The sequence below is a fragment of the Culex pipiens genome, chromosome 2 (genome assembly GCF_016801865.2).
Source record: "Culex pipiens pallens isolate TS chromosome 2, TS_CPP_V2, whole genome shotgun sequence".
Lineage (NCBI taxonomy): Eukaryota > Metazoa > Arthropoda > Insecta > Diptera > Culicidae > Culex > Culex pipiens.
This window is the reverse complement of record NC_068938.1, coordinates 182,147,285-182,174,013: the sequence shown is the minus strand read 5'-3', so window position 1 is coordinate 182,174,013 and position 26,729 is coordinate 182,147,285. Positions and strand designations below refer to the sequence as shown.

Here is a 26,729-nt window from a genome sequence, read left to right as displayed (position 1 = left end):
TCACATATCATTTTTGTATGGACAGCTGCCAAATTTGAATGGAAAATTATATGAACGAACTAATGATGCAAAATGACTTCTTTGGGCATACCGAAGGCACCAAAAAAGTTTCAGCCGGATTAAAAAAAAAAACAGAAAAAATCGAATGACCGAAATCTCAGAGAATTGCTCAGTTCATTAAATAAAAAAACGGGTGTTAACAATCAAAGATCTTGAATATATTTGCTAGACATTTGTGTGGATTTAACCCGGGCAGACGGTAATAACAAAATTCACACCATTTCAATAACAAATATTGATAAAATAACAGAAAATGTTATGGAATCTTCTTGAAAAATCATTTTTTGCATAAGGGTTTAATAACAGTTTACGTTATTATAACAAAATTTGTTATTGGTCTGATATTGGTTGAAATCCAAAACAACTTTGGAATAACATTTTTTGTTATGGGACAATACCTCCAACTGTTATTGGGATGATCGGATTAGTTGTTAAAATAACAAAAAATAATAACAAAGATTTGTTCGAAGAATAACTGAAAATGATATTAATCAGTTATCACAATAACAATCCAATAACAAAAAAATAATAACGACGAATAACGAATCTTGTTATAAATAACATACAATGTTATTGGCCTAGTATTTTCAAATAACAAAAAATATTATTCCCAAGTTATTTCCGTCTGCTCGGGAAGGGATAAAAACGTAACTTAATCCACCCTAGGGTGGTTGGTGCCTTCCTCACATTTAAAGGGTGCTATCTTAAATAGACACAAAAGGGCGATGTTTTTCAGTGTTTTATCAATTTGACTCATTATTCATACCACTAGATTGGATAGTCTTCATATTGCAGGGCACTTATATGCTTACACCTTATGATAGGGTAGCCAGATCCCCAATCCAATTCGTGCTTGTTGAAAAGGTCTTTTGATTACCTATCCAACGATATGTCGAATGAGAGATCCGGACGTTTTCATCAACATATCTGAGATCCGGCCTCCAAAAAGTGCATGAATAACACTTAAGTGCTTATAACTTTTGATAGGGCTGTCAGATCTTCAATGTCTTGAACGCGTTGGAAAGGTCTTTTGATTATCTATCCAACGATATGTCGCATGAGAGATCCGGACATCGGTTTCATCAACATATCTGAGATCCGGCCTCCAAAAAGTGCATAAATAACACTTAAGTGCTTATAACTTTTGATAGGGTTGTCATATCTTCAATCTTTTTAACGCGTTGGAAAGGTCTTTCAAATACCTTTCTGAAAATGTATAACATGACAGGTTTTCTTACAAAAACCACCCTTTTTACAATCTTCCGAACTTTAGTCAAAATTGTTTTTTTAGCATAACTTTTGAAGTACTTAACTAAACTGCATAATTTTTAATAGCGACTTATGGGACCCCAAGACGGATCGAATGAGGCCAAAACGGACAAAATCAGTTCAGCCAGTCTCGAGATAATCGAGTGACAATTTTTTGATCAACATCCCACCACACACACAGACATTTGCTCAGAATTTGATTCTGAGTCGATAGGTATACATGAAGGTGGGTCTAGGAGGTCTAGTTGAGATGTTCATTTTTCGAGTGATTTTATAGCCTTTCCTCAGTAAGGTGAGGAAGGCAAAAATGATGATTTGTATAAATTTAAAAAAAAAACTTCAAAAAAAAATCGTTCAAGTATGTTTTTTCAGTCCTTGATAAACAGGTTGAGTAAAAAGTTCCTTTTCTGTTACAAAAACAGTGTTTATTTATTTAAGCCATGTCAACAGATCCTTGCATGACTTGCCAAACATTATCACGTCACGTAATTCCAGGAAGAACATTGCTAAAATTATAGTGACTGCAAATTTTCCCCACGGGACCTATTTGACAAACGTCTAATGTCGGTAAAACACGAAAAACAAGTTTTTATGTATTTTCAAACCTCCAAGGAATTTCACGAAATTTCTGACCAGACAGACCAGGCGGATAGTCTGCCGGTGGTCACGTCCACTGCCGGTGCCACTGAACTGTTATAGTTGTGGGTACGACTCAGCTGCTATTCCGCACCCCTTAGGCGAACGTGTTTGACCTCTCCAAGAATATGTTGGCCATTTTTCCAGACTGCGGTGGATTATGAGCGTGTCTGCCGCAGCCATTTGGTGCCAATTTGCCCGGTCTCGACAGAACTAGCCTTTTCTATTGCAAAGGGAGTTCCACTTTGCGCTCCAAAATGAACTGATCAAACCCAATTCCATTTGCTTTGGAAATAGTCTGGTGGATTTTGAAAACTCAACCCCAAGTTCAAGGTTGCAAGGTCAGCCGGACATCGTAATTGAGTTGGACTACGCAAAGCACTTACTCTTGAGCATCTTGACCGAGCTTCGCCGGCGTGGATAAATGATTGCTGGGAGGCTGGTGGCGTCGTCATCCTCACTGCCATTGCCAGAAGTTGTCCGATTTCCCATAAGGTTAATAAAACTTGTTCCGAGCGAGATTGTTTGGAGTGAAGGGCATCGGCGCTGGAATTGCACTTTGGGTTGGTAAATGTTTGGATTACAGCACTAGAAGCGTCCGCACTGGACACACATTATAAACAAACGTTGGTCGGTAGCACTGTTTATGGTTTGGGAGTGTTTTGACACTAGTTGGGGAAATTATTTCAGAGGTTGCTGTTGGAGATTTTGGGCGACACTCTGAACAAAATGGAAAAATCCTGAATTTCTAATTATTTGCAATTAAAGTATGTTCAACTAGCTTTTGTCTCAGGAACTATGTTTCCATGCAACAAAAAAATCCCAAAAATCGTTTAGAACTTGCGACGTTATATCTGGAGTTTTTGTTTTAAAGGTCCAATAAACCATTTTTTTTTTTGTTTTTGCTTTTTGGGTGTTTTTCAATACCCCTGACTCAAGGCGGTTTCAAAAACACCCAAAAGGCAAAAACTAGAAATTTGGTTTATTAAACCTTTTCAAAAAAAATCCAGATATTTTCTCCAAAATGATCTGTTTTAATTTTTAAAAATCCCTTGATGAGCGTCGATTTTTTTTCTTTTGATGAAGATTATTCTGTCGCTGCTGCCGCCACGTTTACGTTTCCAAGTGTTTGGATAGTTTTGATTACATCAATCGACATGTGGAAACCAACCATTTTCATGTAATTGACTATTTGACGCAACCGCCATTAAGAAAAAAAAAATAAAAACTAACTGTTAATAAATACTAAATTTACCATATTTACTGAAAACCGCAGCTTTTAACAAAAAAATCAATAGTTAAAAACTTGTTATGAATTTTTTTAATATCTCGAAAATGTATAATAATTTTTCCTTTAAGACTTAGTTGATCGGACTCCTGGTTGTTGAAATAGAACTTCTTTAATTTTTTTTTAGAAAAATTGTATATTCTCAGTGTTAACTAATAATGCCACAATTTGTAACTGAAAATATTTAGGAAACTCTTGGTTTGATTTTTAATGCCTCTTTTCAATTAAAATAAGTTATAAATTTTCAGAATCGAGCCTAACATTTGAATATGTTAAAAACAAGTGATCAAAACGAAAAATAAATATCTTTTCATATTTTGAAAGAATTTAATGTAATTTTTAGTAATTTGGCAGTGATAAAAGAATAAGCGATATCTTATAATTTGCAAAGGAGTTTCAAACAAAGCATTATTATTATTTTTTTAGAGTTTTATTAAAAAGCATGTTTTCTCATATCGTCGTAATTTTTATTTAAATGCAAAAAAACTATAATTTGCAATATGAGTATCAAACGACCGCAAATTTCGTATGTATTTACACTGTATTTAAATGTACAGTGATTTTTTTTTAACAAAATGCGATATTTTTTATGAAATATGAATATTTTTGATTTTTTAACATTTTTTGCATGGAAATTGTAATACAGTTATAATTTATACGATTTATTCTTCATTTGATACCGAAATAAACAAATTGTTTTTTGTTTTTTTTGTGTGTTTTTTTAAATGAAGTATTTTACGAAAAACTGAACAGCAAATAATGCAAATTAAGATATTTCAGAAAAATACTGTTGTTTTATTTCAAATTTGACTATCTGTGACTATAAGAAAACTCGCTTCTAAGAATTTCATAAAAAAAAATGTTTCACAAGATTTTTGAACACATACTGACTATTGTTATTTCAAATTGTTAACCCTTTACAACCCAACCCCGCCTTTTGATGGGCTTCGATCTAAAAAATCGCCAAAAATCCATTTTTCAACCAATTTTTGATCTTTAAAAAGCTTTGGAAAAAAGAGCTCTTACAATTTTAAAAAATAGTTGGGTTTAAAGTTTGACTTGTTTTATGTTACTTTGCCAATGATTTTAAAAATGTAATTTTTTAGGGGTCAACTATGGCTGTGTTTTTTCTAACATTTCCTATGTTTTAAGTAGAACGAAGTTTGTATGTGTAAGTATGTAAAAAACAAGCAAAAAAAATTAAAAAAATACTACTGTAAAAGAATGAAAAAATAGACAGGCAAAATGAAATGATAGGAGGGTGTAGAATAGGTCAAATACTACCAAAAACAAACATAATCAAAACAAAGTAAATGCAAATTTAAATACTAAAAATAAAACAAGACAAACATAAAAAAAGAAAAGCAAAGTTTTTCGTAGTACAAAAGTTGCTCAAAATCACCTCCTGAACAGAGGAAAAATTAAAATTTTCAAAAAAATGAGACCATTTTACAGAAAATATAAACATTTTTTTTCTTTTTGTACTGAATCAATCCGAGAAGAATGTTTGTATAAAATACACTTTAAATTTTCTTATGCTGCCAGCACATCAATTTACGAACCTTTATCTTATCATTGCCAATTTTCTCTCCATATCTCTCCCCGGAAAATGTGACCAGCCAGTGGCTGTAAATCCTCCCACCGGTCTGCCACAAAAACGACGGAGGGCCATTATTTTCACGGATCATGCCCCGTTTCTGCTGTGGCTGCCGCTGCTGCTGTTCCGGACTGCTCTGGATGATACTGCGGCAGGGGTCATCCGGATATTACGTGGTTTATAAGTTTTATATGTTTAGCTTATCATTCTACATAAATAATTCCTATTCTTCCAAAACATTATTTTATGTTGTTTAGTTTTTCATTTAAATTGATGACTTCAAAAAACCAAGCCCTTAACGAATGACCCCCCAACAAAGAATGAGTTATTACGACCTATGGTGAAAGTTATGAATGACCGCGCGAGACCGCCTTCATTCTTTCCGTTCCGTTTCACTACCCTGGCCCAATGATGGTCTGATGTGGGGAAAATGCCACATTCAGTCCTGGACCTCTGAACCGTGCCACCCCCCGCTCGACGGACAGTTGTTATTTATTTATTTTTATGGCATCAGCCCCGGCTCGTCGTGGCCGCGCTCCAAATGACGCGAATCGATTGCTATAAATCACAAATGGACATTGACAATAGGACATCGGAAAAAACATCGGGTGTCATGTCAGAATTGAGTTGTCGCACACAGATGACCTATACTGGCTTGATAAGATTGTTGTACATTGAAAACATACAATAAGTTAGGTTTACAATCAAATTTCTCAAAAATAAATAAAAATAAAACGTTTTTATAACATGTCCTACAAAAATATCTCATATAATATTAGATTTAGGGACAGCAGATGGTCACTTGAGTTGATTTAATGGATACGTCCCTGGAGCCATCCCAAACAAATTTGCCTTCTCTCTGCTAGCAGCACCATTTGCCATTAATAGGAATCCCGCCGAGCCGTCATCACCAACAGATTCACAGTCGATGAATAGCTGAGAGATTCTTTAGGAAATCTTAAAAGTTATTTGAGGCTTGTCTTTTTTTGGGATCCATTTTGTTTCCAGGAAGCTAAAAAATATATACAAAAAGTCACTTTCTAAATTATCAATTGGCTTGAATAAATAAAAAGTCGCTGGCAGTGTTGCTAATTATCTAAAAACAATCACGATTTTTCAAAAACATCAAAAATGAAGTTCAAAAAAAATCATTTGAAATTCTATAACTTCTTAAAAGGGTAAAGTTAACCAATTAAATAACAACTCCTCAACGACCTTCAAAACCCAATTTCACAGAGAATTTTCCAGCTGTCAAACGCGCCAATCTGTGACAAACATTATCATCGGCATCATTTTCACAAACTAAGTTTCCACCTTCTGCCACTCTGTCCCCGTAGAAGAAAAAAAACGGATGAACGCACCCGAGGGATAAAAATAACTTTAGTCACGATAAATTTAGTCCATCTGAACTGCCAATGAATTCTACAAAAGGAAAAGTGGGGTGGCGTTGGAGCTCCCCCCACCTCCACTGAACCTTTCGTGGCCATTCATTGACCATTCATAAAATTCTGGACGCACTTTAACACGCATCATATTTTTATTTTTATTTTATTTTTTCTTTGGCTTAGAAGAAAATGGAAAAACCACAACAGAATATTTTCCTTTGGGATGTCTCTTTTGCAAAGCAAGCACAAATAACATTTAGTCTGTGCGTTGAAAGCATGTTAAGTATGACTCGGAGGATGAATAATGTGCGGTTCCCACACCGGTCATCGCTTTTTGGCCTCTTTTGGACTAGAAAATGTAAGTAAACAAACCGAAAATAATGTGAATAAACTTGTAGGGTAAAGGAACTGATTGTTTATAAGTAAGAATAGAAAGTTACACGTGAGTTTTTTTTTTTTTTTCATTGGAGATCCGATCAAAAGTCTCAGCAATTGTCAAAATTGTCAAAATTGTCAAAATTGTCAAAATTGTCAAAATTGTCAAAATTGTCAAAATTGACAAAATTGTCAAAATTGTCAAAATTGTCAAAATTGTCAAAATTGTCAACATTGTCAAAATTGTCAAAATTGTCAAAATTGTCAAAATTGTCAAAATTGTCAAAATTGTCAAAATTGTCAAAATTGTCAAAATTGTCAAAATTGTCAAAATTGTCAAAATTGTCACAATTGTCACAATTGTCACAATTGTCACAATTGTCAAAATTGTCAAAATTGTCAAAATTGTCAAAATTGTCAAAATTGTCAAAATTGTCAAAAATGTCAAAATTGTCAAAATTGTCAAAATTGTCAAAATTGTCAAAATTGTCAAAATTGTCAAAATTGTCAAAATTGTCAAAATTGTCAAAATTGTCAAAATTGTCAAAATTGTCAAAATTGTCAAAATTGTCAAAATTGTCAAAATTGTCAAAATTGTCAAAATTGTCAAAATTGTCAAAATTGTCAAAATTGTCAAAATTGTCAAAATTGTCAAAATTGTCAAAATTGTCAAAATTGTCAAAATTGTCAAAATTGTCAAAATTGTCAAAATTGTCAAAATTGTCACAATTGTCACAATTGTCACAATTGTCAAAATTGTCAAAATTGTCAAAATTGTCAAAATTGTCAAAATTGTCAAAATTGTCAAAATTGTCAAAATTGTCAAAATTGTCAAAATTGTCAAAATTGTCAAAATTGTCAAATTGTCAAAATTGTCAAAATTGTCAAAATTGTCAAAATTGTCAAAATTGTCAAAATTGTCAAAATTGTCAAAATTGTCAAAATTGTCAAAATTGTCAAAATTGTCAAAATTGTCAAAATTGTCAAAATTGTCAAAATTGTCAAAATTGTCAAAATTGTCAAAATTGTCAAAATTGTCAAAATTGTCAAAATTGTCAAAATTGTCAAAATTTTCAAAATTGTCAAAATTGTCAAAATTGTCAAAATTGTCAAAATTGTCAAAATTGTCAAAATTGGCAAAATTGGCAAAATTGTCAAAATTGTCAAAATTGTCAAAATTGTCAAAATTGTCAAAATTGTCAAAATTGTCAAAATTGTCAAAATTGCCAAAATTGTCAAAATTGTCAAAATTGTCAACATTGTCAAAATTGTCAAAATTGTCAAAATTGTCAAAATTGTCAAAGTTGTCAAAATTGTCAAAATTGTCAAAATTGTCAAAATTGTCAAAATTGTCAAAATTGTCAAAATTGTCAAAATTGTCAAAATTGTCAAAATTGTCAAAATTGTCAAAATTGTCAAAATTGTCAAAATTGTTAAAGTTGTCAAAATTGTCAAAATTGTCAAAATTGACAAAATTGACAACAATAATTAAAAATTAAAAAAAAATAGTTTTGGGTAATTTTCAGAACTACAGACTGGATTCGTTAATACGATTTTCACTACTTCTAGGGGTTTCGCAATCTCAGGAAACGAGATAATTATTTTTAGAATCCCGTGATACTTGAAAAACAATCATTAATCCATATTTTCATTAATTTTTTTAATGTACTTCAAGCTTAAAATCATAAAATTAGCTCACAGACATGAATTAATGATAATCTAAACTTCAATGCTAATTATATGACTTTTGTGATATTTTCTGAGCATTTCAGTGAAAATATCAAAAATTTTAATTTTCACAATTTAAACGTTCCGCTTTTTTCAATCAAAACAAATTTAAAATGACACCACGGACCCTTTTCGTTTACGCTGAACCCCCACTAGGAATTGGAAACATCTTTTTTCCATTTTCCGCCAATCTCCTCTGCGTTTCCAGCCAAATGATTTTCGAGGTTTAAATTGAATCGCTCTTCTCTCTATCAGCAAACAGGCAAAAAAGATTCTAAAAATATCCTTCTTTCCTCCAAGGATGGAAAAGAACAGCTCCAAAGTCCTTCAACTTAGTGTCGCTGATACTTTGTTGATCATCTGTAATTGAAAACATTCACGCCAAAAGTTTTGCCGTGTGATGAAAAAAGCTCTGCAAATAAAATTCAATTCTTCCACGAAAGCTTGCGCTGTAACTTAGGGGTTGAGTACTTTTCGCCAACATTGCAATGTTGCACGCGGTGGGGTTTGGGGTGAATTTTAATTAGGTGTCATTAGGCATGGCATTTTGTTTTTGAGTCCTTTTTGGCTTTCCAAATGAATGGGTTTTACAAAGTGGCACTGTTTGCACTGCTGATCTGATGGTTTTGTTCTGCTCCAATTAAGAGCAGTGTCAAATGGGGTTACTTTCAGATGACAGTACTTTGATTAAACATTTGTTAAATTAGCTTTTATATAACACTGTAATTTTCATCAGATTTCTGTGAACTTCGTAGAGTTGAAATGTTTACAATGAAATAACTCGAGTTCGCTCGAATTTAATCAAAATTAAGCACATAATTTCTCATTTCCAATTACCACATCCTGTCAACTCAACCTCACCAAACCCATCTGCCGGAGACTTGCCAGAATGACAAATGGCCAAACGTGATTGAGTTCGTACATTGCATCAGATTTTCAATTTTGAAACAGCCCCCTCCGGAGCCATCAAGATTGACGCGAACGAACGTTGTTGTTGTCGGCGGCAGTCTCCAATAAATCACAACGACGAGGCTCCAAGGACTTGAGGACATCGAGAAACGTCGAGCATGCTCAACCGCAACCAAATTTCAATAAATCCTTCAACCCATCAAGTGGTCTTATCAAAAGGGACGACGCTCCGAAGGGCTTGAGTCAACAAATATACAATGAGCACTGGCGGGTGGGGTGACTTTGTGCTTTTTTTGTTTTGAACATTACGATATTGATTGAAATGCATTTTCAGTTTTTAATTTGAAGTTTTGGAGTTTTGGAATTTTGGAGTTTTGGAATTTTTGAGTTGTGGAATTTTGGAGGTTTGGAAGTTTGGAGTTTTGGAGCTTTTGTATTTAGTTTATCAAAAATTCTCGTCATTCTACAGTACCCAAAAAACCCTTCTTTCTAACCCTCCCCCTCTACCAATTCGTTCTACTCACTCCGTTCAATCTTGGTCATGCTCATGCCGCGGCCGGTCTTCCGCCACTGCCGGCACCAGCCCTTGGACGTGAACAGCTTCAGCAGGCTGCCGCTGTGCGGTGTCATCTCCCCACCGCGCTCAATCTCCGACGATCGGCACGAGGACGAATCCTCGAAGCTGGAACTACGGCGGGTCCGCTGGAAGCAGCCACAACTTCGCAGTATTTCACCCATGGCCGGACTATTCTACGGAGTTCGCTACAAAGTCAACACTACACTGAGCAAAATCAGCACCTTCAATTCTTGCGCTGATTTGGTCCGACAATTTCGTCAATCTACACGGCTACACTTGTTCCTTGAAACACTTCCTGGCTTAACGAAGCTACGAGACTTTGCTTGATTTGATCACCTTTGTTGTCATTCCGGTCGTCCCTGCTGGCATCACTTCTTCACTCCCTTTCTTCACTGACGGCGAATCTGCTGACAAAGTGTCTTCTTGGGTGAAGAGTTCTCCTCCAGTAGTAGCATCTTCCTCATCCTATAAAGCTTAAGGTGTGGACTAAATTGGCTCGCTTCTCCCTATGGAAAAACCACTTTTCTTCTTGGCCTTTTGTTTTTCCACAATTTTCCCCTTAGACACAAACAACACCGCACACACACACCGAATTAAGGACGAACTTTTTAATTTATCTCCACAGTGACTTCTTTTTTTCAGCAGGGCCTCACACTGACGACATTGACGAACCGGGGATCAGCTTGATACGGGGAAGGAAATTCTTTAATTAACTTTTCCACGTGGCGGTGCACACCACGGTTGCGGAGAAAATTCAGACTGCTGGATCCTGCCGTGAAAATAGTTTGACGTGCAGTTCCCCCAGCTGGCTGTTGTGGCGCCGGAAATCTGGAATGGAAAGTAATGAAAAATAGTTGCGTTACTAGCGCTGGAGTTTGGGGAGGAGGGAGGTTTTAGTTGAAGGATGAGGCGTCTCCATTTGAATGAAATGCATTTTCAAATGTTTAAAAGTTCAAGATTAAAAAAACTTGTAGCGCTAACGTTATAAGTAGTTTAGTGGAATGTTCGATTAAAGGCTTATTTTTGAATTCAATCCTTCTATTTGAGTACCGTAAACCGGGGAGACTTTGATGGGTTTCAATTTGTTTTTGGAATATTTCCAACAGGTAATGTTTTTTTCAAGATTATTATTTTTAAAACATCTACTGGGGTAGGCCACACAAAGTCACAATTTTTGAAAAACGTGTTTACAATAGTGTTAATAAAAATAGTTACGTTAAAATTGAATGAATTCGTAAAAACTGAAACAGTTGCTTTTCTCCATACATTTTGAGGATTTTTTTCATACAAAATTCACGGGCTTAGAGCAGGGGTGACCAAAATATGGACCGCGGGCCAAACGAGGCACGCGAGGTGATTTTTTATGGCCCGCGCACCCATTTTGAATAATCATATAAAATGGCCCGTTGGCCATTCCTAAAATGATTTTAAGTTTTTCAAAATGAATGTTAATTTAAAACTTTTTCATGATATTGTTATACTAATTCATATTTCGATCCCCATTTTACGACACAAATATTTTGTTCAAAAATCCTTCAAAGTAATGTGAGTGAAACAAGTAAATATCGCCAACATTTTCATCAAACATTTTTAGAAATGTTTATGAAACGATCAAATATGACTTAGATAGAAAACTGCAAACAATATAAGTATTTCATATTAATTTAAAACTCAAAATGACTCTCAAACTTAATTGCACTTAGAAACCTTTCACTTCAGGATTCAATCCATGACAATTTGATAACGAATCTAATTAACTACCATCTGATTGAGGCAGACAAAATGTTGAAGTTGGAGTAATAAAGCTATAAAGAATAAAATATTTGTTACAAAGCTTTTGTTACTCCAACCCTCCCCACCCTACAAAGTGGCTCGAAAAATCAAGGGAAATTAAAAAAAATGCTTTATGATTCTAATGAAAATTTAAAATGCATTTCTCTGCGTTTTATTTAGAATCATCATAGTTTGAATTTATAAAAAAAATAATTTGAATAATGAGTATCACATTCTTTCAAACAAAGGCCAGATTTAGAAAACCTTATTAGTTTAAAAAAAAATTATTATGCCCAGAACTTTGCAAATAAATTGTTTTTTTTTACATAGGACTATGTCTCTACTTACTATATTGGGGGGCCAGTTCAGAAATTCGATCCAAACCGTCACAAGCGTGCGAAAAAAAATGACATATTTCAAACGCTTATATCTTTTCCCCCAATCGATTAATCCAGAAGATTCAATCACCAGTCGAAAGGGGAAGACTTAAGCTATCGATTTATTACATAATAACTTTGACTAAACATAGTTAAAGCGCTTAAAACATGCAATCAAAATGAGTCATTTTTCAGTTCAAATCGGGCAGATGACCAATCAGAGCGAGCGTATGCATTCGAGGCCGCGCCCCTTTTGTGCCGTTCTCCGGCTCTGCCGCTATTTAAGCAGAAAATTTCGCAAAAGCAAGTCACTTTGGAACGAGCACTCGAACTGTGCACGTCGGGCCGGCGCGGAGCAGCAGAAGCAGCGGCCAATAGAAGAAGAGGACCAGCAACCAGAAGAAGAATCACCTACAGCAGAAGGAGGAAATATCGTACGAAGACGTACCAAGCGGACCGGTGGAAGTCGCCATGATGTGGCGGTTCTCATGAAAAATGGCCATCTTGACAGTGGTGGCCAAATCCTGGAGTGGCCGGTGCCCTCACAGAAGGTTCCCCCGGGGCCCGGGGGGACATTTACAGAAACATACGAGTTGTGGCAAAATTCGAGGATTTTAATACTGAACATGAAAATGGCCATTTCGAAAGTGGTGGCCAAAAACTGAAGTGGCCGGTGCCCTCGAAGCAGGTTCTCCCGGGGCCCAGAGGGCCTTTACAGAACCATACGTGTTTTGGCAATATGGGTATCAAAATTCGAGGATTTTGATACTGAACATGAAAATGGCCATTTCGACAGTGGTGGCCAAAAACTGGAGTGGCCGGTGCCCTCGAAGTAGGTTCCCCCGGGGCCCAGAGGGCCTTTTACAGAACCATACGTGTTTTGGCAATATGGGTATCAAAATTCGAGGATTTTGATACTGAACATGAAAATGGCCATTTCGACAGTGGTGGCCAAAAACTGGAGTGGCCGGTGCCCTCGAAGTAGGTTCCCCCGGGGCCCAGAGGGCCTTTTACAGAACCATACGTGTTTTGGCAATATGGGTATCAAAATTCGAGGATTTTGATACTGAACATGAAAATGGCCATTTCGACAGTGGTGGCCAAAAACTGGAGTGGCCGGTGCCCTCGAAGCAGGTTCTCCCGGGGCCCAGAGGGCCTTTTATAGAACCATACGTGTTTTGGCAATATGGGTATCAAAATGCATGGTTTTTGAAAATGGCAATTTCGACAGTAGTGGCCACAACCTGGAGTGGCCGGTGATCTCAAAGTATCTCAAAGGGCTCGAAGGGCCTTCTACAGAACCATACGAGTTTTGGCAATATGGGTATCAAAATTCATGGTGTTTGATACTGAACATGGAAATGGCCATTTCGACAGTGGTGACCAAAACCTGGAGTGGCCGGTGCCCTCGAAGCAGGTTCCCCGGGGCCCGGGGGGATTTTTAAAGAACCATATGAGTTGTGGCAATATTGGTATCAAAATTCATGATTTTTGAAAATGGCAATTTCGACAGTAGTGGCCACAACCTGGAGTGGCCGGTGATCTCAAAGTAGGTTCCCCCGGGGCCCGAAGGGCCTTCTACAGAACCATACGAGTTTTGGGAATATGGGTATCAAAATGCATGGTTTTTGAAAATGGCAATTTCGACAGTAGTGGCCACAACCTGAAGTGGCCGGGGATCTCAAAGTAAGTTCCCCCGGGGCCCGAAGGGCCTTTTACAGAACCATATTTGTTTTTGCAATATGGGTATCAAAATTCGTGGTTTTTGATACTGAACATTAAAATTGCAATTTCGACAGTAGTGGCCACAACCTGGAGTAGCCGGTGCCCTCACGGAAGGTTCACCTTGGGGAACATTTATGACAAGTTTGCCGACAAATCTATGAAACAAAATAAAATAATATTATTCTAAATTTCTTTAGCAATCCAAAAACATCAACAATCTCATAAAAATTGTTTGGTCCTATGTCTTTCGGTTATGTCTCTGACATACCACCTTGAACTTTTTTTTTTTTGAACTTATTTCTTTAGTTTATGCATTCTATCAAACAAAAGCAATTTTTTGAACCGGAATAGGTTTTCAAATAATAAAATAACAGTTTCTACATTCTTTAGAAAAGAAGGTTTATGTGAAAAATTATTTCTCTTTATTTTATAATTGAATGCTTTTGTTTTTTTGGCATGATTTGTTCTATACAAAATTAACTTTTCAAAAATATTTATGAAATATTTTTTTGTAATTTTAGCTATCTTTAAAACATAAGCAGTTCTTTTTAATTATTTAGAAAGATTGTTTATCTGAAATTATTATTATTTTTAATTAAATTGAAAAAGGCAGTTTCGACATTAATGCCACTCATAAATTTAGTGATTTATTAATTTATTTCTATGAAGATTTGTTTTTGAAAGAAATAAGACGAGGTGCACTTCAAGTAATTTACCAATTCGGCGAAACGGCTCTCTGCCAAATGTACAAGATTCATTTAATATAGGGACGGCTTTACTTCATGATTTTTTTTAACTTGCAAAAAGGTTAACATTTTTCGTAAAATTTGATCTTAAAATGCCCTAAAACGGAGTGGCATTAATAGTCGGGGTGACTTTGATAGGTTTAAGATTTTTTGCAAAGAATTCAAAAATATCTGAAAGTTTTTAGGAATTCTCAATGTTTTCACATGTTTTCTAGTAAATTTGGAATTATGTTTTATTTACTGAATCTAAAATTTGTATATTTTTTTCTAAAGTTATTGAACTTTACAGAACAAACATTTTATTGTGAATTTTTCAAATGAAACATTAAAATAAAAATTAACCAATTGTCAATTTTATTCGTAATGAATTCAATATTAGCCTGTTTTTTTTCACAAAACACAAATACTCTCAAAGTTTTCACAGTTTTGGAAATGACTATTTTCAACAAAACTATTTTTTAAAGCACTATTTAATTTTTTATGAAAACGTCCGTGGACATTGCGTTTTCTACCCCAGTACATGTTAAAAAATTTAAATTTTAGGACAAGTCTTATTTTTTTATTTTATTGATTTTTTTATGCAGAATTTTGAAGCATCATAAACCCAATCGCAAAGAAAATTCCAAAAAGTTAAGGATTGCTGAGTTATTATTTGAGCTAACCGGATTTCACACAATATGCGTAAGCTAAAGCAAAACAAATTTCCAGTTCAAATTTTCCGGTAGACTTCCAGACAAATAATGCAATATCCAAGAATCTCGAAATCGATAACGAACCTGACAGGAAAGAACTCCAAAATTTGTTTTCTCCTTTGTTCTCGAACCTGCCAGCCTTAAAACAAGCACAATTACAACAATACATCGACCGGCATCGGCGACGACATGGCACATGACACTTATTGTATTTACTTCCTGGCTGAGGACCCAATTTTTCGATTTTCCTTGTTTCGAGACGCGCCTCATTGTCGGCCTACCTGAGGGTGGTCGCTAACGTGAATTGACTTTGTCACCTGAGGAGAGGAGCCGCTCACACACACACACTCAGCCGAATGTTGTTTCTAGTGTTTTCCCCCGAGATCACAAACAAGTGCGAAAGTGTGTGTTGTGAGTGTGAACAAAGGTGAAACCAGTATGACATTTGACCGAGGGTTAGGGTGGTCCTTTGTAGAAATTTAGAAAATACTCACGTAATTTTGATTTAAAAATAAAAAAATAACAAATTCAAACTAAAACAAACCATGAATGATCGAGAACCACCCTAAACAATCCAGGAAGATAGTCACCTTGTTCGACAGGACAGAAAAAATCAAACTGACAGTGGAGATGGGAAACGATACTGAAAGGTCATGGTTCACACCGCCGTGTAATCTCACTATCGGACGAGTCAAATGATCCGATTTCAGAGTGCATTTACCGGTCGTGTGATTGCTTTCAATGAAACCGGAAGAGGGGAAGGATTTATTTACCGTTCTGGTGCAAACCATGCAAGTGAGAAAATTGTGAATTGAGATTATTTAGTTAAAGTGTGCAATAGAGTTATCTAAGCCCGTTCTCACGAACACTAGCACGCCATTTGTTTAGCTGGCGGGTACAAAATTTAACCTCACTTTTTTTCGTGTACGTACACGCAATACATGCGCACGTAGATAACTCTATTGGTGTTCCTATTTACTAGAGCCTTGACTTGAGCTATCCATAACACTAACGAATAAATTATCGCAGAGCAAGCACCGAGAAAAATCTCCAAAAGTCATAACCATTAAAGAAAACCATCCAATTAATCTACATCCCGCCTTCATCCGACGCGTTTAGCGTTGAATGAAAATAATCTCTCGCCAACTCAAACCACTCGCAAACGCCAGCTTCTGTCCAAAAGATTGCCGAAAATTTACGTTGCAAACAAACATTCCCCTATACTTCAGCGTTCAGCTTCAAGTCACATTGCTGACAAATGAGCTATTTGGACGTATTTTCGTCCAGATTTACAACACATGACAACCTGTTTATTTTCGCTTTCAGTCAGCCGCCGCCGTTGAGTTTGTCCAATCTTTCAACTTTTCAAGAGTCTCGGTTTGCGCTCATAACAGCTGTTCCTGCCGAACGAGTTTTTCCACAGCTCCCCGTTCTGCTTCGTCTTGCAATCTTAAACCAACGCAAAACGCACACAACCTTCAACTTGAGTCACGAGAGCGGATTTTTCTTTGCCAACTTAACTTTCTCGGTCCCCGGTGGGGCCTTTTGAGCGCGGCTAATCTACGATTATCCACCGTTTTACCGGCTGTTTTCTTTGAAAACCGTGAGCGTTGGAGTTAGCACGAAGAGACGATAGTAAAAAATTGAGAACAGATTTAGGCGAAAAAAAAGTATCACAATTATTTTAGAAATCGGTAGAATCAAATTTTGTGGTTGCTTTCCTTATGACCATAATAGCCAACCATATAAGTCTCCATTTTTTTGAATTTTTTTTTTTTTGATAGTGCTGGGAAAATAATTCTTACGACCATACAAAAATTATAGGATAGCTTTGAAATTTTGGAATTTTTGGGACATAAATGACCCATCAGGCCTAAAAGGTTTAAAGGAATTTTCTGATCGATTTGTTGTCTTTGACAAAGTTTTAGGTATCCATGAGGACTAATCAGAAAAAATAGGCACACGGCAAACAATTGTCAATTTTAAAATTTACTTTTTCACAAAAAAATACCAGAATCGATACATATTTTTTAATTTGAATATTCTATATGTTTAAAAGGACGAAAACATTAAAGGAAAAAGATAAATAGACAAAAAAATCCGCCAGGTTTAAAAAGGATCCAGGAAAAAACAATATTCTGTTTTAATGTTAACTTGAATTTGAGAACGAAAAGCATATTACATTTTTTGATTAGACGCACTACTTTCAAGTTATAGCTATTGTGAATCAAAGTGATGGTGAAAATATGAATATTTTTGGTTTTTTTACTGTCCATTACTTATATTTTTTCAGCTTCTGTTTTTGTTTTTGTAAAGTCAAAATCGGTCTTGATTTTAAGAATATTTATGGTTTTGTAAGTGTCATCAATTTAGACATTTTTTTTTTAAATAATGTAACTTTGAAAATCAATCAATTGGTTTTTGAGACACTGCCTAACAAGGAATTTCAACAAATGAAAATGTGTTTTTCTCAGTGTATCATATTAAGCCTGTAAATTTCCGCTGACGATATATTGGATATTATTGGTCCGATTTTCAATGTTAAAATTGAAACTATTGCAAAATTTTCAAATCTTTTCGATGAAAATATTATGAAATAAGGAAAATTATTTATTTGTAGATCATTTCAAAAGCAAAGAATGATTTAAGAGTAGTTTATGCAACAAATTGCAAAAAGAGGATTTTTTCAGCACAAGTCGTACATTTATATAACGAGGTTCACCGAGTTGGATAAATACGAAGAGTGCTGAAAAAATCAAGTTTTGCAACGAGTTCCATACAACATTTTTTGCAATTCCAACAAACACACACTGAGTGAAATTTTATGTCAAATTTTCATGTATTTTGTCAATAAATCGTTTAAATCAAAAAAAAATGTTGAAAAGAGTTACTTTTCAAAACAAGTGCTGAAAAGTTCAACTTTTCAGCATCCATTTGAGTGCTGAAAAGTAGAACTTTTCAGCATTTATTTTGAAAAGTGTTGCTATTCGATTCTGTTATTTTTGGTACAGAAAAGAAGGCTATTTCGTCGTTCAAGAATGACAGGAAAAATAAGTAGTTTCACGACGGAATTGCAAAAAAATTAGATTATTTTTAATGAAAGGATTCGAAAATTTCTCAAAAGTATTAAAAAAAATCGGTCATGTATGTTTGTTATTTAATTAGGGCACTTACAATATGTTTGGTTAAGGTTAAGCACTCGCTCCTGACTCCATCTAATTTGCTGATTTTCACTATTTAAACAACTTATTTTGTAAAACTGCTGATAGAAACTTGCTTGCTCACTTTCTTTTGAGCTATTTGTCACTCGATTTCAGTAGAAACGCTGTGATTAAGCGTCAAAGTTCAACGATTGTTTTTTTTTTAATTTATATCTCCTTAGAAGATGTCTTTTTTATTCCCCCAAAACATATCAATTAATTTTAAAAGTTTTGGAAGTTTTACTTTTAGTGATAAAAAGCTTAATAAAAATTTTGGATATTTTTTTCTTAAAAGTCCAAACCTACAACTTTGCCGAAAACAGCAAAACGAGAGGAAAATCCCTCTCAAGATACAGAATTCCATAATTTTCCCATACTGTCCCCATAATTGTATGAAAACTTGTATGAAAAAATTGATTGAATTGACATAGGAAATGCATAAACAAAATTTAAGCCGAAAAATTAAAACAAAAAATCGCGAAAAGCTTTTCGAAATCGTAGAGCACTTTTTTAACTAAAGGAATGTACATGGAATTAATAAAAATAAATGCTAGAATAATATGCGTTATAACCTTTATTTATTGAATAAAAAGTTGATTATGATTAAATTTTAACGCAAATTGACAATTAAAAATACATACTTTACACCCAAAACATACACAAAATCTGTTATTCAAAGTTAAGTCAAATGAAATACTTTTGAAAATAAAAATCTGAGATCAAATTGGAATTATTTCACAATTCCAACCAGTGTGAATTTTGGTTCGAGGCAAAAAATCAGTTTTCCCCTGGAATTCATGGGATTTTCAGGGAATTTTGTTACTAAATTCCCGTTTCCCGGAACTTTGGTAACACCGAAAAATTGGATGCTCTACTTTCCACTAATATAATTTGCTTACAAAAAAACATTATTAAAAAAAATCATTTCAAAATGGCGTGACTCAAAACTGTGATAATTTGGAGCGAATCGTAATGGGGGAAAATCGTTTAGAATTTAGTTTGATGCATTATGCTGAATGTCAAACTTGTGTTAGCTGTTTCAAAAAATGTTTTTTTTTAATGCATTTTTTTAATCATTGCCAAACTTGAAAAATGGAAATTCATATTGCAGCTTGTTGCATAAACTATCATTTAACATTAAAAATTGCCTTCTTAATATCAATACCTCAGCTAACTAATGAGAATAACCAACAAACATAGTACAAGAGAGCACAGAGGCATCGATATGTTACACTATCAGTCTTGCCAGGTCTAAAGTATTAAAAAAGTAGAAATATGCAGTATTTTTTTTTAATTTCGATAATAAGAAAAAAAATTCTCAACTAACCGATCGCTTCAAAAACGAAAAAAATATAAAAAAATATCCAAACCCACATGAAACAAAACCTCGCGTATAATCGAATCCAGTCCAATAAAATCTTACCATTTTCCCGGCAGTCATCTCAGCCTACGGGAATAAATGTAAAATCGTTTAAGTGGCAATCAGCTTTCCCGACCAAATGGCTTGGAAAGAAAATAAACCTGCCCACCACTCCGCTCTTTTTTTTTTTTTTGCTCACCCAAACACGTGGCGATACAAGTTCGCGCGTGGGTGGTTCTACGAGTTTCATTTCAAGCTTGAAGTCTGGATTACGTTTATTAGCTCTGGGTGCTGGAAATTTTAACCATTTTTGATATCGTTAGGATCTTCTTGGGGAATGTTTTGAGCAGGATTTTCCGATGTGATACCCATCCAGAAGTTGTCAATAAAATTAAACGAGGTGCTTTCGCGTCCTTGACTTTTAATCTGTTTAATCACAAAATCGGTAATTAAATCTTTGTTAAAACAAAATCCAACATTAAAACGAAAGCAAACAAACGACGTTAATGGCTCTCAATGTTTATTTGCTTGGAGAACACCATCACGAGAGGCGGAAATGCAGTTTTTTTATTCATTGCGCAACATGCAAATGTGAAATTTTTAATCCTCGAATCCAATTATACAACAATCCGATGCAATTATCACAAGCACAACAACAATTAAACGAGAGGGAAAAGAGGGTAGAACACAATGCACCACACTGTTTCATTTTTCAATTGTTGGAAAACCGGCGACGAGAATTAACAACTCGTGGCGTAAACTTTTTTTTAACGGAGGTCATCATGTGAGTTGCGTCTGTGACACGGTTTCAACCGGTGCACCTGTTTTATTTACAGTTTGTTTGCCTCTGTCTCTCGTTCTCTCTTTATCGTTTCTCTGTCTCGTACGCGTAGTTCAAACAAATGTGCACATTCCTGGTGCACCACAACCACCCTACAGTGTCAGACAGGGAGTACATCACAGAAGTGTTGCACAAACTGCGGCAAAAAGCGTCCCTGTTGTACTTTAGTTACGACGGTGAGTATTTTAGTCAAAGGAGGAGCAGGGTTGAATAAATGTTTAACAATAAATCCTTTAAAACAAATTAAGTGCATGAAATGTTATGAAATGAAAACATAATGAATCAGTTACTGAATTTCATCAGTAAAACTAAATTTGCAATTAATAAAAAGTTTTTTTATTCCGAGCATAATAAAAAATTTGAAAGTAAAGTCTGATCTGACTCTTAAAAAAAATCTGAAAAAAAGAGCCTAGCCAGCGATGGAAGAATCTTAATCAAAAGAAAATTTCTTAACGCTCATCAAAAGAATGAATTGGAAAGGAAAATGGCTCTCCTTCATCGTGCACGAAAGATCGGTAAAATGAAACTCAAAAAAGAAATATCATCTGGATTATTTGATGGAACATGGATTTCACTACCACACTTGCAGGTGTAACGTCACACGTCGAAAATTACCTGTCACTTTAAACAATGTATGTACACAAAGCGAAATAAATAAATTTATGTGGTACTAACAATGAGATTCACGAAAAAATCTTCTACTGTTTGATTTTATTCTAAAAGTTTGGGGAAAAAAGTAGCGGATGGAGAAAGTTTGCAAACAGAAAAAGATTTCCCTGGCAAGTACAAATTTTATTAAAAGTTCATGTCCCTAGGCTGTGGTCAAGGGGTTTAAATTTTCAAAACTATATTTTCTAAATAACGAAATTTTTGTTTGTCAAATTTCGTTAAAATAAGCATCATTAGTTTTTCGATACAAGGCTGCATACAACGTTGCCTGGTGGTCATGAAAAATATCTAACATCTTTATCTTTAGAAGGGATATTCTGATCGATTTGATGTCAATCTATATTTTTTAGTTGACTTTTAATCACAATAATTTGATTTCACATATAAGTATTTTTTTTTAATTTTCAAAATTTCCAAAGAAGATTTAAATAAACGTCTTTTGCGCTACATTTTAAAATTGTTCAAAATATTTGCCAGAGCTACGATTTAAAAAAAAATGGAAAAAAATTAAAATAATGTTGATCATTAATTTAAAAAACATATCTAGATGCAAAATCTAACTTGCAAAAAATGACCTTTTACTTTTTTATAAGAAAGTGCTCAGCTTTCTTTTAAGGATAATTTTTGGAAGAAAAAAGTTCAGTTTTTTTGCAATTTTCAATTTAAGTTTTATGCGATTTGCACTCACGCAAAAAATATGTTCGATCAGCTGAGCAAAATACTACATTTTTCTTTTCTTGACTTTGTTGATTGCTGAAGGAGTTATTAATTTTATTTAAAAAAAATTCTAAGGGTCACCTGATAAGCCTAAACTTTTCAGCTAGTAATATCTCTAAACTGTTGGATCGATTTTTGAAAACATGTTTTGCAACGGTGCATTTCCGTAATGAAGTCCTTATTTTTAAGTTGCAAGAAAATTAACAGTTTTCGAAATTTTCACTTTGATTTGCCTATAACTTGATAACTGTTTTATTTATAACATAAAAATGTGTAAAATCATTTTTGATTGCGAGTGCGAGTTGATATATAATATTTTATTTTTAAATATTTCAAAAAATTTGGTTTGAAATAATTTCAGTATTTTTTCACAAAAATCACCATTTAAAAAAAACATCTCAGGTATAATATTTGCAACACTTTAAACTGCTGTAATTAACATTCAATTAACAAACAAGGCTTATTTCTGCGTCCCTTTTTGTTTTTAAATAGCCCCATCATAACCTACAACTTTGCCAAAGACATTAAATTGATCAGAAAATCTGTATTCAATTTAAAAATATGATTTGAGTTTGACAAAGTTTCATCCAAATTAAAAAAAAAGAAAAGTCACTTTGCGAGTATGTAGAGAATTACTCTACTTCAAAACCCTTTTTCCGATATGCAGTCAGATCAAAAGCCATTTTTTAATAAAAATACATTAATAGGCAGTATACAATGAATTTTAAACTATTTTCTCAAGTCCGCAGATTAAAAAAAATAATTCTAAAGTGGGGTTAAAACTGGAACGAAATCAGCAAAAAAGATTTTGCTTGAGCTGTTCGGATTATTGTCTTATATTTGGGATTTCATCTCATTACACCCAGAAAATTCAACCCTTTAATGGAAAATAAAAAATCAAATTAAAACCACCCAATTTTTTCTTTCTCCTTTTTCTTTTTAAAGGTGAAGCCGTTGATCATTTTCGAAGAACATTGATCATCACTATAAAATATTCTGTATTAAATTCAATTTTACGAATTTCAGCACCAAAAGGAATCAGCATGTGCTGGTTGTTGCCTTCTTGAAGCCACTGAAAGAATTTTTGATCTAAATCAAATGTACTTCAAAATTTATATAATTTTGTGGCACAGTCATTGACGTCCTAGTTGGCAATCATTGATTAATATCGATTTCCATAACTTTACAAGGAATCGGATAATCGTTACCAAAAGGAATCAGCATGTGTAGGGCACTATTCTAAACAGCTTGTTGAAGGAATTTTGTCAAAATATTGAAAGCGACGCAAAATTGACCGAGCCACGTAGCCCAGTGGTAACGCTTCCGCCTCGTAAGCGGTAGATCGGGGTTCAAATCCCGGCTCGGACCAACACAACTGGTGATCTTTTCCCTTCTGGAATCGATTGCTTAGTAAAGGGAAGGTAGTGTATCGTCACAAATTGGACCTTATCACGACACCTTAGGGAGGCGACCTATGGAATGTTAACATTAACCTTAACATGTTAACATTAAGTTGAGAATGAAACTGCCACTGAATCCGCTTTGTAAATGCCGGCCCCGATACTCTTCAAGGGTGTTCCCCTCAGGAACAGGGAAAGATTTACTTTTTACTTTACAAAATTTGAATCTTTGAACGAAAAATCATGACAATGATGGAAGTCTTCACGTTAAATCTAAGTATAACAATGTTACGCTGTAAAAAAATCCCTGCAATCCCTTTGTTCAATTTCTCTTCTGATGATACTAACGTCATGATTCGAAATCCCGGACGCTTCGAAACCCGGACACTTCAACTTGTTTTATCAATTATTTGGATTTGGATTTGGATTATTTGGCATTATGAATGTTATTTGATGAATTCTAACATGAACTTTCATTTAAAGTTTGTTTGAACGCTGTAGTTAATGTCAAAACAATAAAATAAAATAAAATTATAAGATTACCAAAAATGCGAAACATTTCACGTGAAATATTTCATAGACGTCCGAAGCACCGGGAAGTCAAAGCAGAAATTTATGGGTTTGTTTCCTTAAATTCTAGCAAATTTTTATATATAATATCTATTGTTTTGATGTAAACAGCTTATTTGAGACCTAAAGAATGCCATTCACTAACATTTTAGTCCAAATTTGTGCGATTCATTAGCAAAAACGAGTGACCGGAATTCGAAGCAAAAGTGTCCGGATTTCGAATCAACTTTTATCAGTGTCCGGGATTCGAAGCACAACAAGTCATTTTAATTTTCAAATTTTGATGAAATTTTTTTTAGAAAAGACATATTTTGCATGCATTCTCTTAAAACTGACTGTTAATACTACATTCTGATGATATTGCTTCATTTCCAACTTATTACATGATTTTTTGCCAACTATAAAAAAAATAAAATGGTACTAAGTGTCCGGATTTCGAATCATGACGTTAATGAGTTTGTAAAACTTTTTTAAAAATCTCTTTTTCCATCAAATCGGGCGTCCAATTTTACAAACTGACGCTATGACGCTCAATTTTCAAATCATCACAATTCATCACACATTTTTGAATGAAACGTATTGCCAATTAATTTAAACGAATGTTTAAAATGAGATATCGAAGAATTGACATCGGCTTTGTGATCGAGAACCCAAATCAACCCTTAGTGTTATATTTCATGCCAATCAAAGTTTTTTTTTAAACATACACCAATTTTCTTATATAATGTGATAATATTTGAATGGTTTAATTTTTCATATGTTTATAAATGTTCATTTAATAATTTTATGTTTTTTTTTATGTCAAAAAAATCGAAATTTCGCGGCATGCCAATTACAAAACATTGAAATTCCACGGCAATTTCACGGTACACTAAAAAATGCTCAAAATAAATGTAAAAAATGAGCTCTTTTAGCATAATTCTGTACAGAAAATTGTTTTAAAGATTAGTAGCATGAAGTTGACACGTAAGATTATTTTGAAAAAAAAGTATTGGATATATTATGAAATTATTTTGGACCATTTCCGTCAGTTAAATTTATGATTCAGCAAATTTAATTTAATTTCGTTGAGATAAGAAGTAGTAAAACAAGAGTTATAAAACTAACAATATATAAAACATTATTTGTTTTCCTAGATTTAACAATAGAGGAATTCGAGAATTTGAATAAATTTTAGACAAAACTCATAAAAGCAGTTGATATTTGCAGAAAATTATGATACATTGCAAATGCTCAACAAATAACTTTTCTTTGTGTTTTCTTTCACTGTAGTGTTTAATAATGTTATTTTACAATATTTTTGGAATTTTGAGGAATAAATAAATTTTGCTGGAAATGTAGAATGAATTTCTGCGTTTCATGCAATATTTAAATGAAAAATATCTTTAAAAAATTGTTCTAAATCTGACAAGTAATTTTTGGTTATTATGGAAACAACATCCGAAATGCTTGTTAAAAATCTTGTAAAGTATTTGAAATAACATTAATAATGCTTAAATGTACTGAGAAGCGAATTATCAATGAAATATTTAAAATTTCGCGGCATTTCACGGTGCTTACAAAATTTCACGGCCATGGGCAAATTTCACGGATTATGCGGCTTCCGTGAAATCGCGAAAAATCACTAGTCCTAATCGTAGGATATAAAATTTAAATATTCCTAATTCAGTTCCATTTTGCCCCACTTCTGAAAACCAAGCCTCCTACCTCGTATGTACTTGCATCGCGACAATGTAGAACAGCCGAATGAGTTGATTGGTTACTGATGGGCACCCGCGCCCGTTTGTTGTAGGTGGAGGTTTATGACCATGTCGTACAGCCGTGTTTGGTCGGTCAGTCCACTAGCACTAGCATTCTAGGTGCATCTGGCCCCACCGTCCTCAACGACGACGGGGACACTTTTCACCGCACTCTGGTGTACAAGTGTGTAGTCTGCAGTGAAATCGTGTGAAAGTAAAATGTCCTGCATGTACACCGACTATAGCCGACAAAAGGGAGCTGCAACGGCCAAGGACGCTCCGAGGGTACGTAATGTCACTCACATCAAACTAGGCCCTTTGGGCTCGTCCAGGAACAACGAATTTCTTATTTAAGCTATTGTGGTCTATTGTGGTCATAAAAATTATTTTGTGTTTGATTCTTCAAAAGAATGGACTAAGTAATTTACGACTGACCCCTTACCCCATCAATTGGACGTCGTCGAGTCGCGTCGCCAACGCTGTCGTTGCAGAACCAAAGCGATTCTCGCCCCAACCTGCACGTTCTAGGTACATGACCGGTAAAACCGAGTTATTAAAATCGCATGAATAATATTCTCCGCGGACTGGCCATTACACCACGGTAAACGTGCTAGTGGAAGTTGGATGACATCCAACGTGAAAGTGAACTACGGGTCCTTCCAAAGTTACGTATCTAGCAAGAAAATCTTTACAGTTGGTGAAGTTTTTAACTCCTTTTTTATTTTTAAATGTTCCTAAGATTTTTCATGATAATTACGTAATTCCTGAACAACCCCTCCACACGTTAAGCCCATGGTTTAGTGATTCACCAGTCCTTTCTGACAGAAACACGTGCTTGCCGCCGGTCCCAGTCCCAATTCACCAAGCCACCTTTCCCCCGGCCCTCGCAGAGGTGCCTCTTGTTCATTCTAAATTTAATCTCACTTTCCGCTGCAATAGCCGCGTCAAGAAAATGAAAAAAAGCTGGAAAATAATAAGCTGACTAAGGCTGCATCGGAGAGCCGGTGGCAGTAAAATTTATTTCCCTCTTTTTTTTGCGCTTTTCATTCACTTTCGACAAATGAGTGAACTTTATGGGCAATTTTCGTTGATCCGT

At 34.6% G+C, this 26,729-nt stretch overlaps 1 protein-coding gene across 5 annotated transcripts in view; it reads right to left on the bottom strand.

Moving 5' to 3' along the window:
* LOC120429180 (serine/threonine-protein phosphatase rdgC) overlaps window positions 1-26,729 on the bottom strand; it is a 137,104-nt gene that overhangs the window by 75,508 nt on the left and 34,867 nt on the right. For 4 of the 5 annotated variants that reach the window (XM_039594400.2, XM_039594396.2, XM_039594413.2 and 1 more), the window contains exon 2: window positions 9,772-10,652. In XM_039594400.2, the coding sequence (XP_039450334.1) occupies window positions 9,772-9,985 (214 nt within the window). In that variant the 5' untranslated portion in view covers window positions 9,986-10,652. Of the gene's footprint in view, window positions 1-2,351; window positions 2,612-9,771; window positions 10,653-26,729 lie in introns of those variants that run through there. The other variant, XM_039594405.2, reaches the window with a different exon arrangement.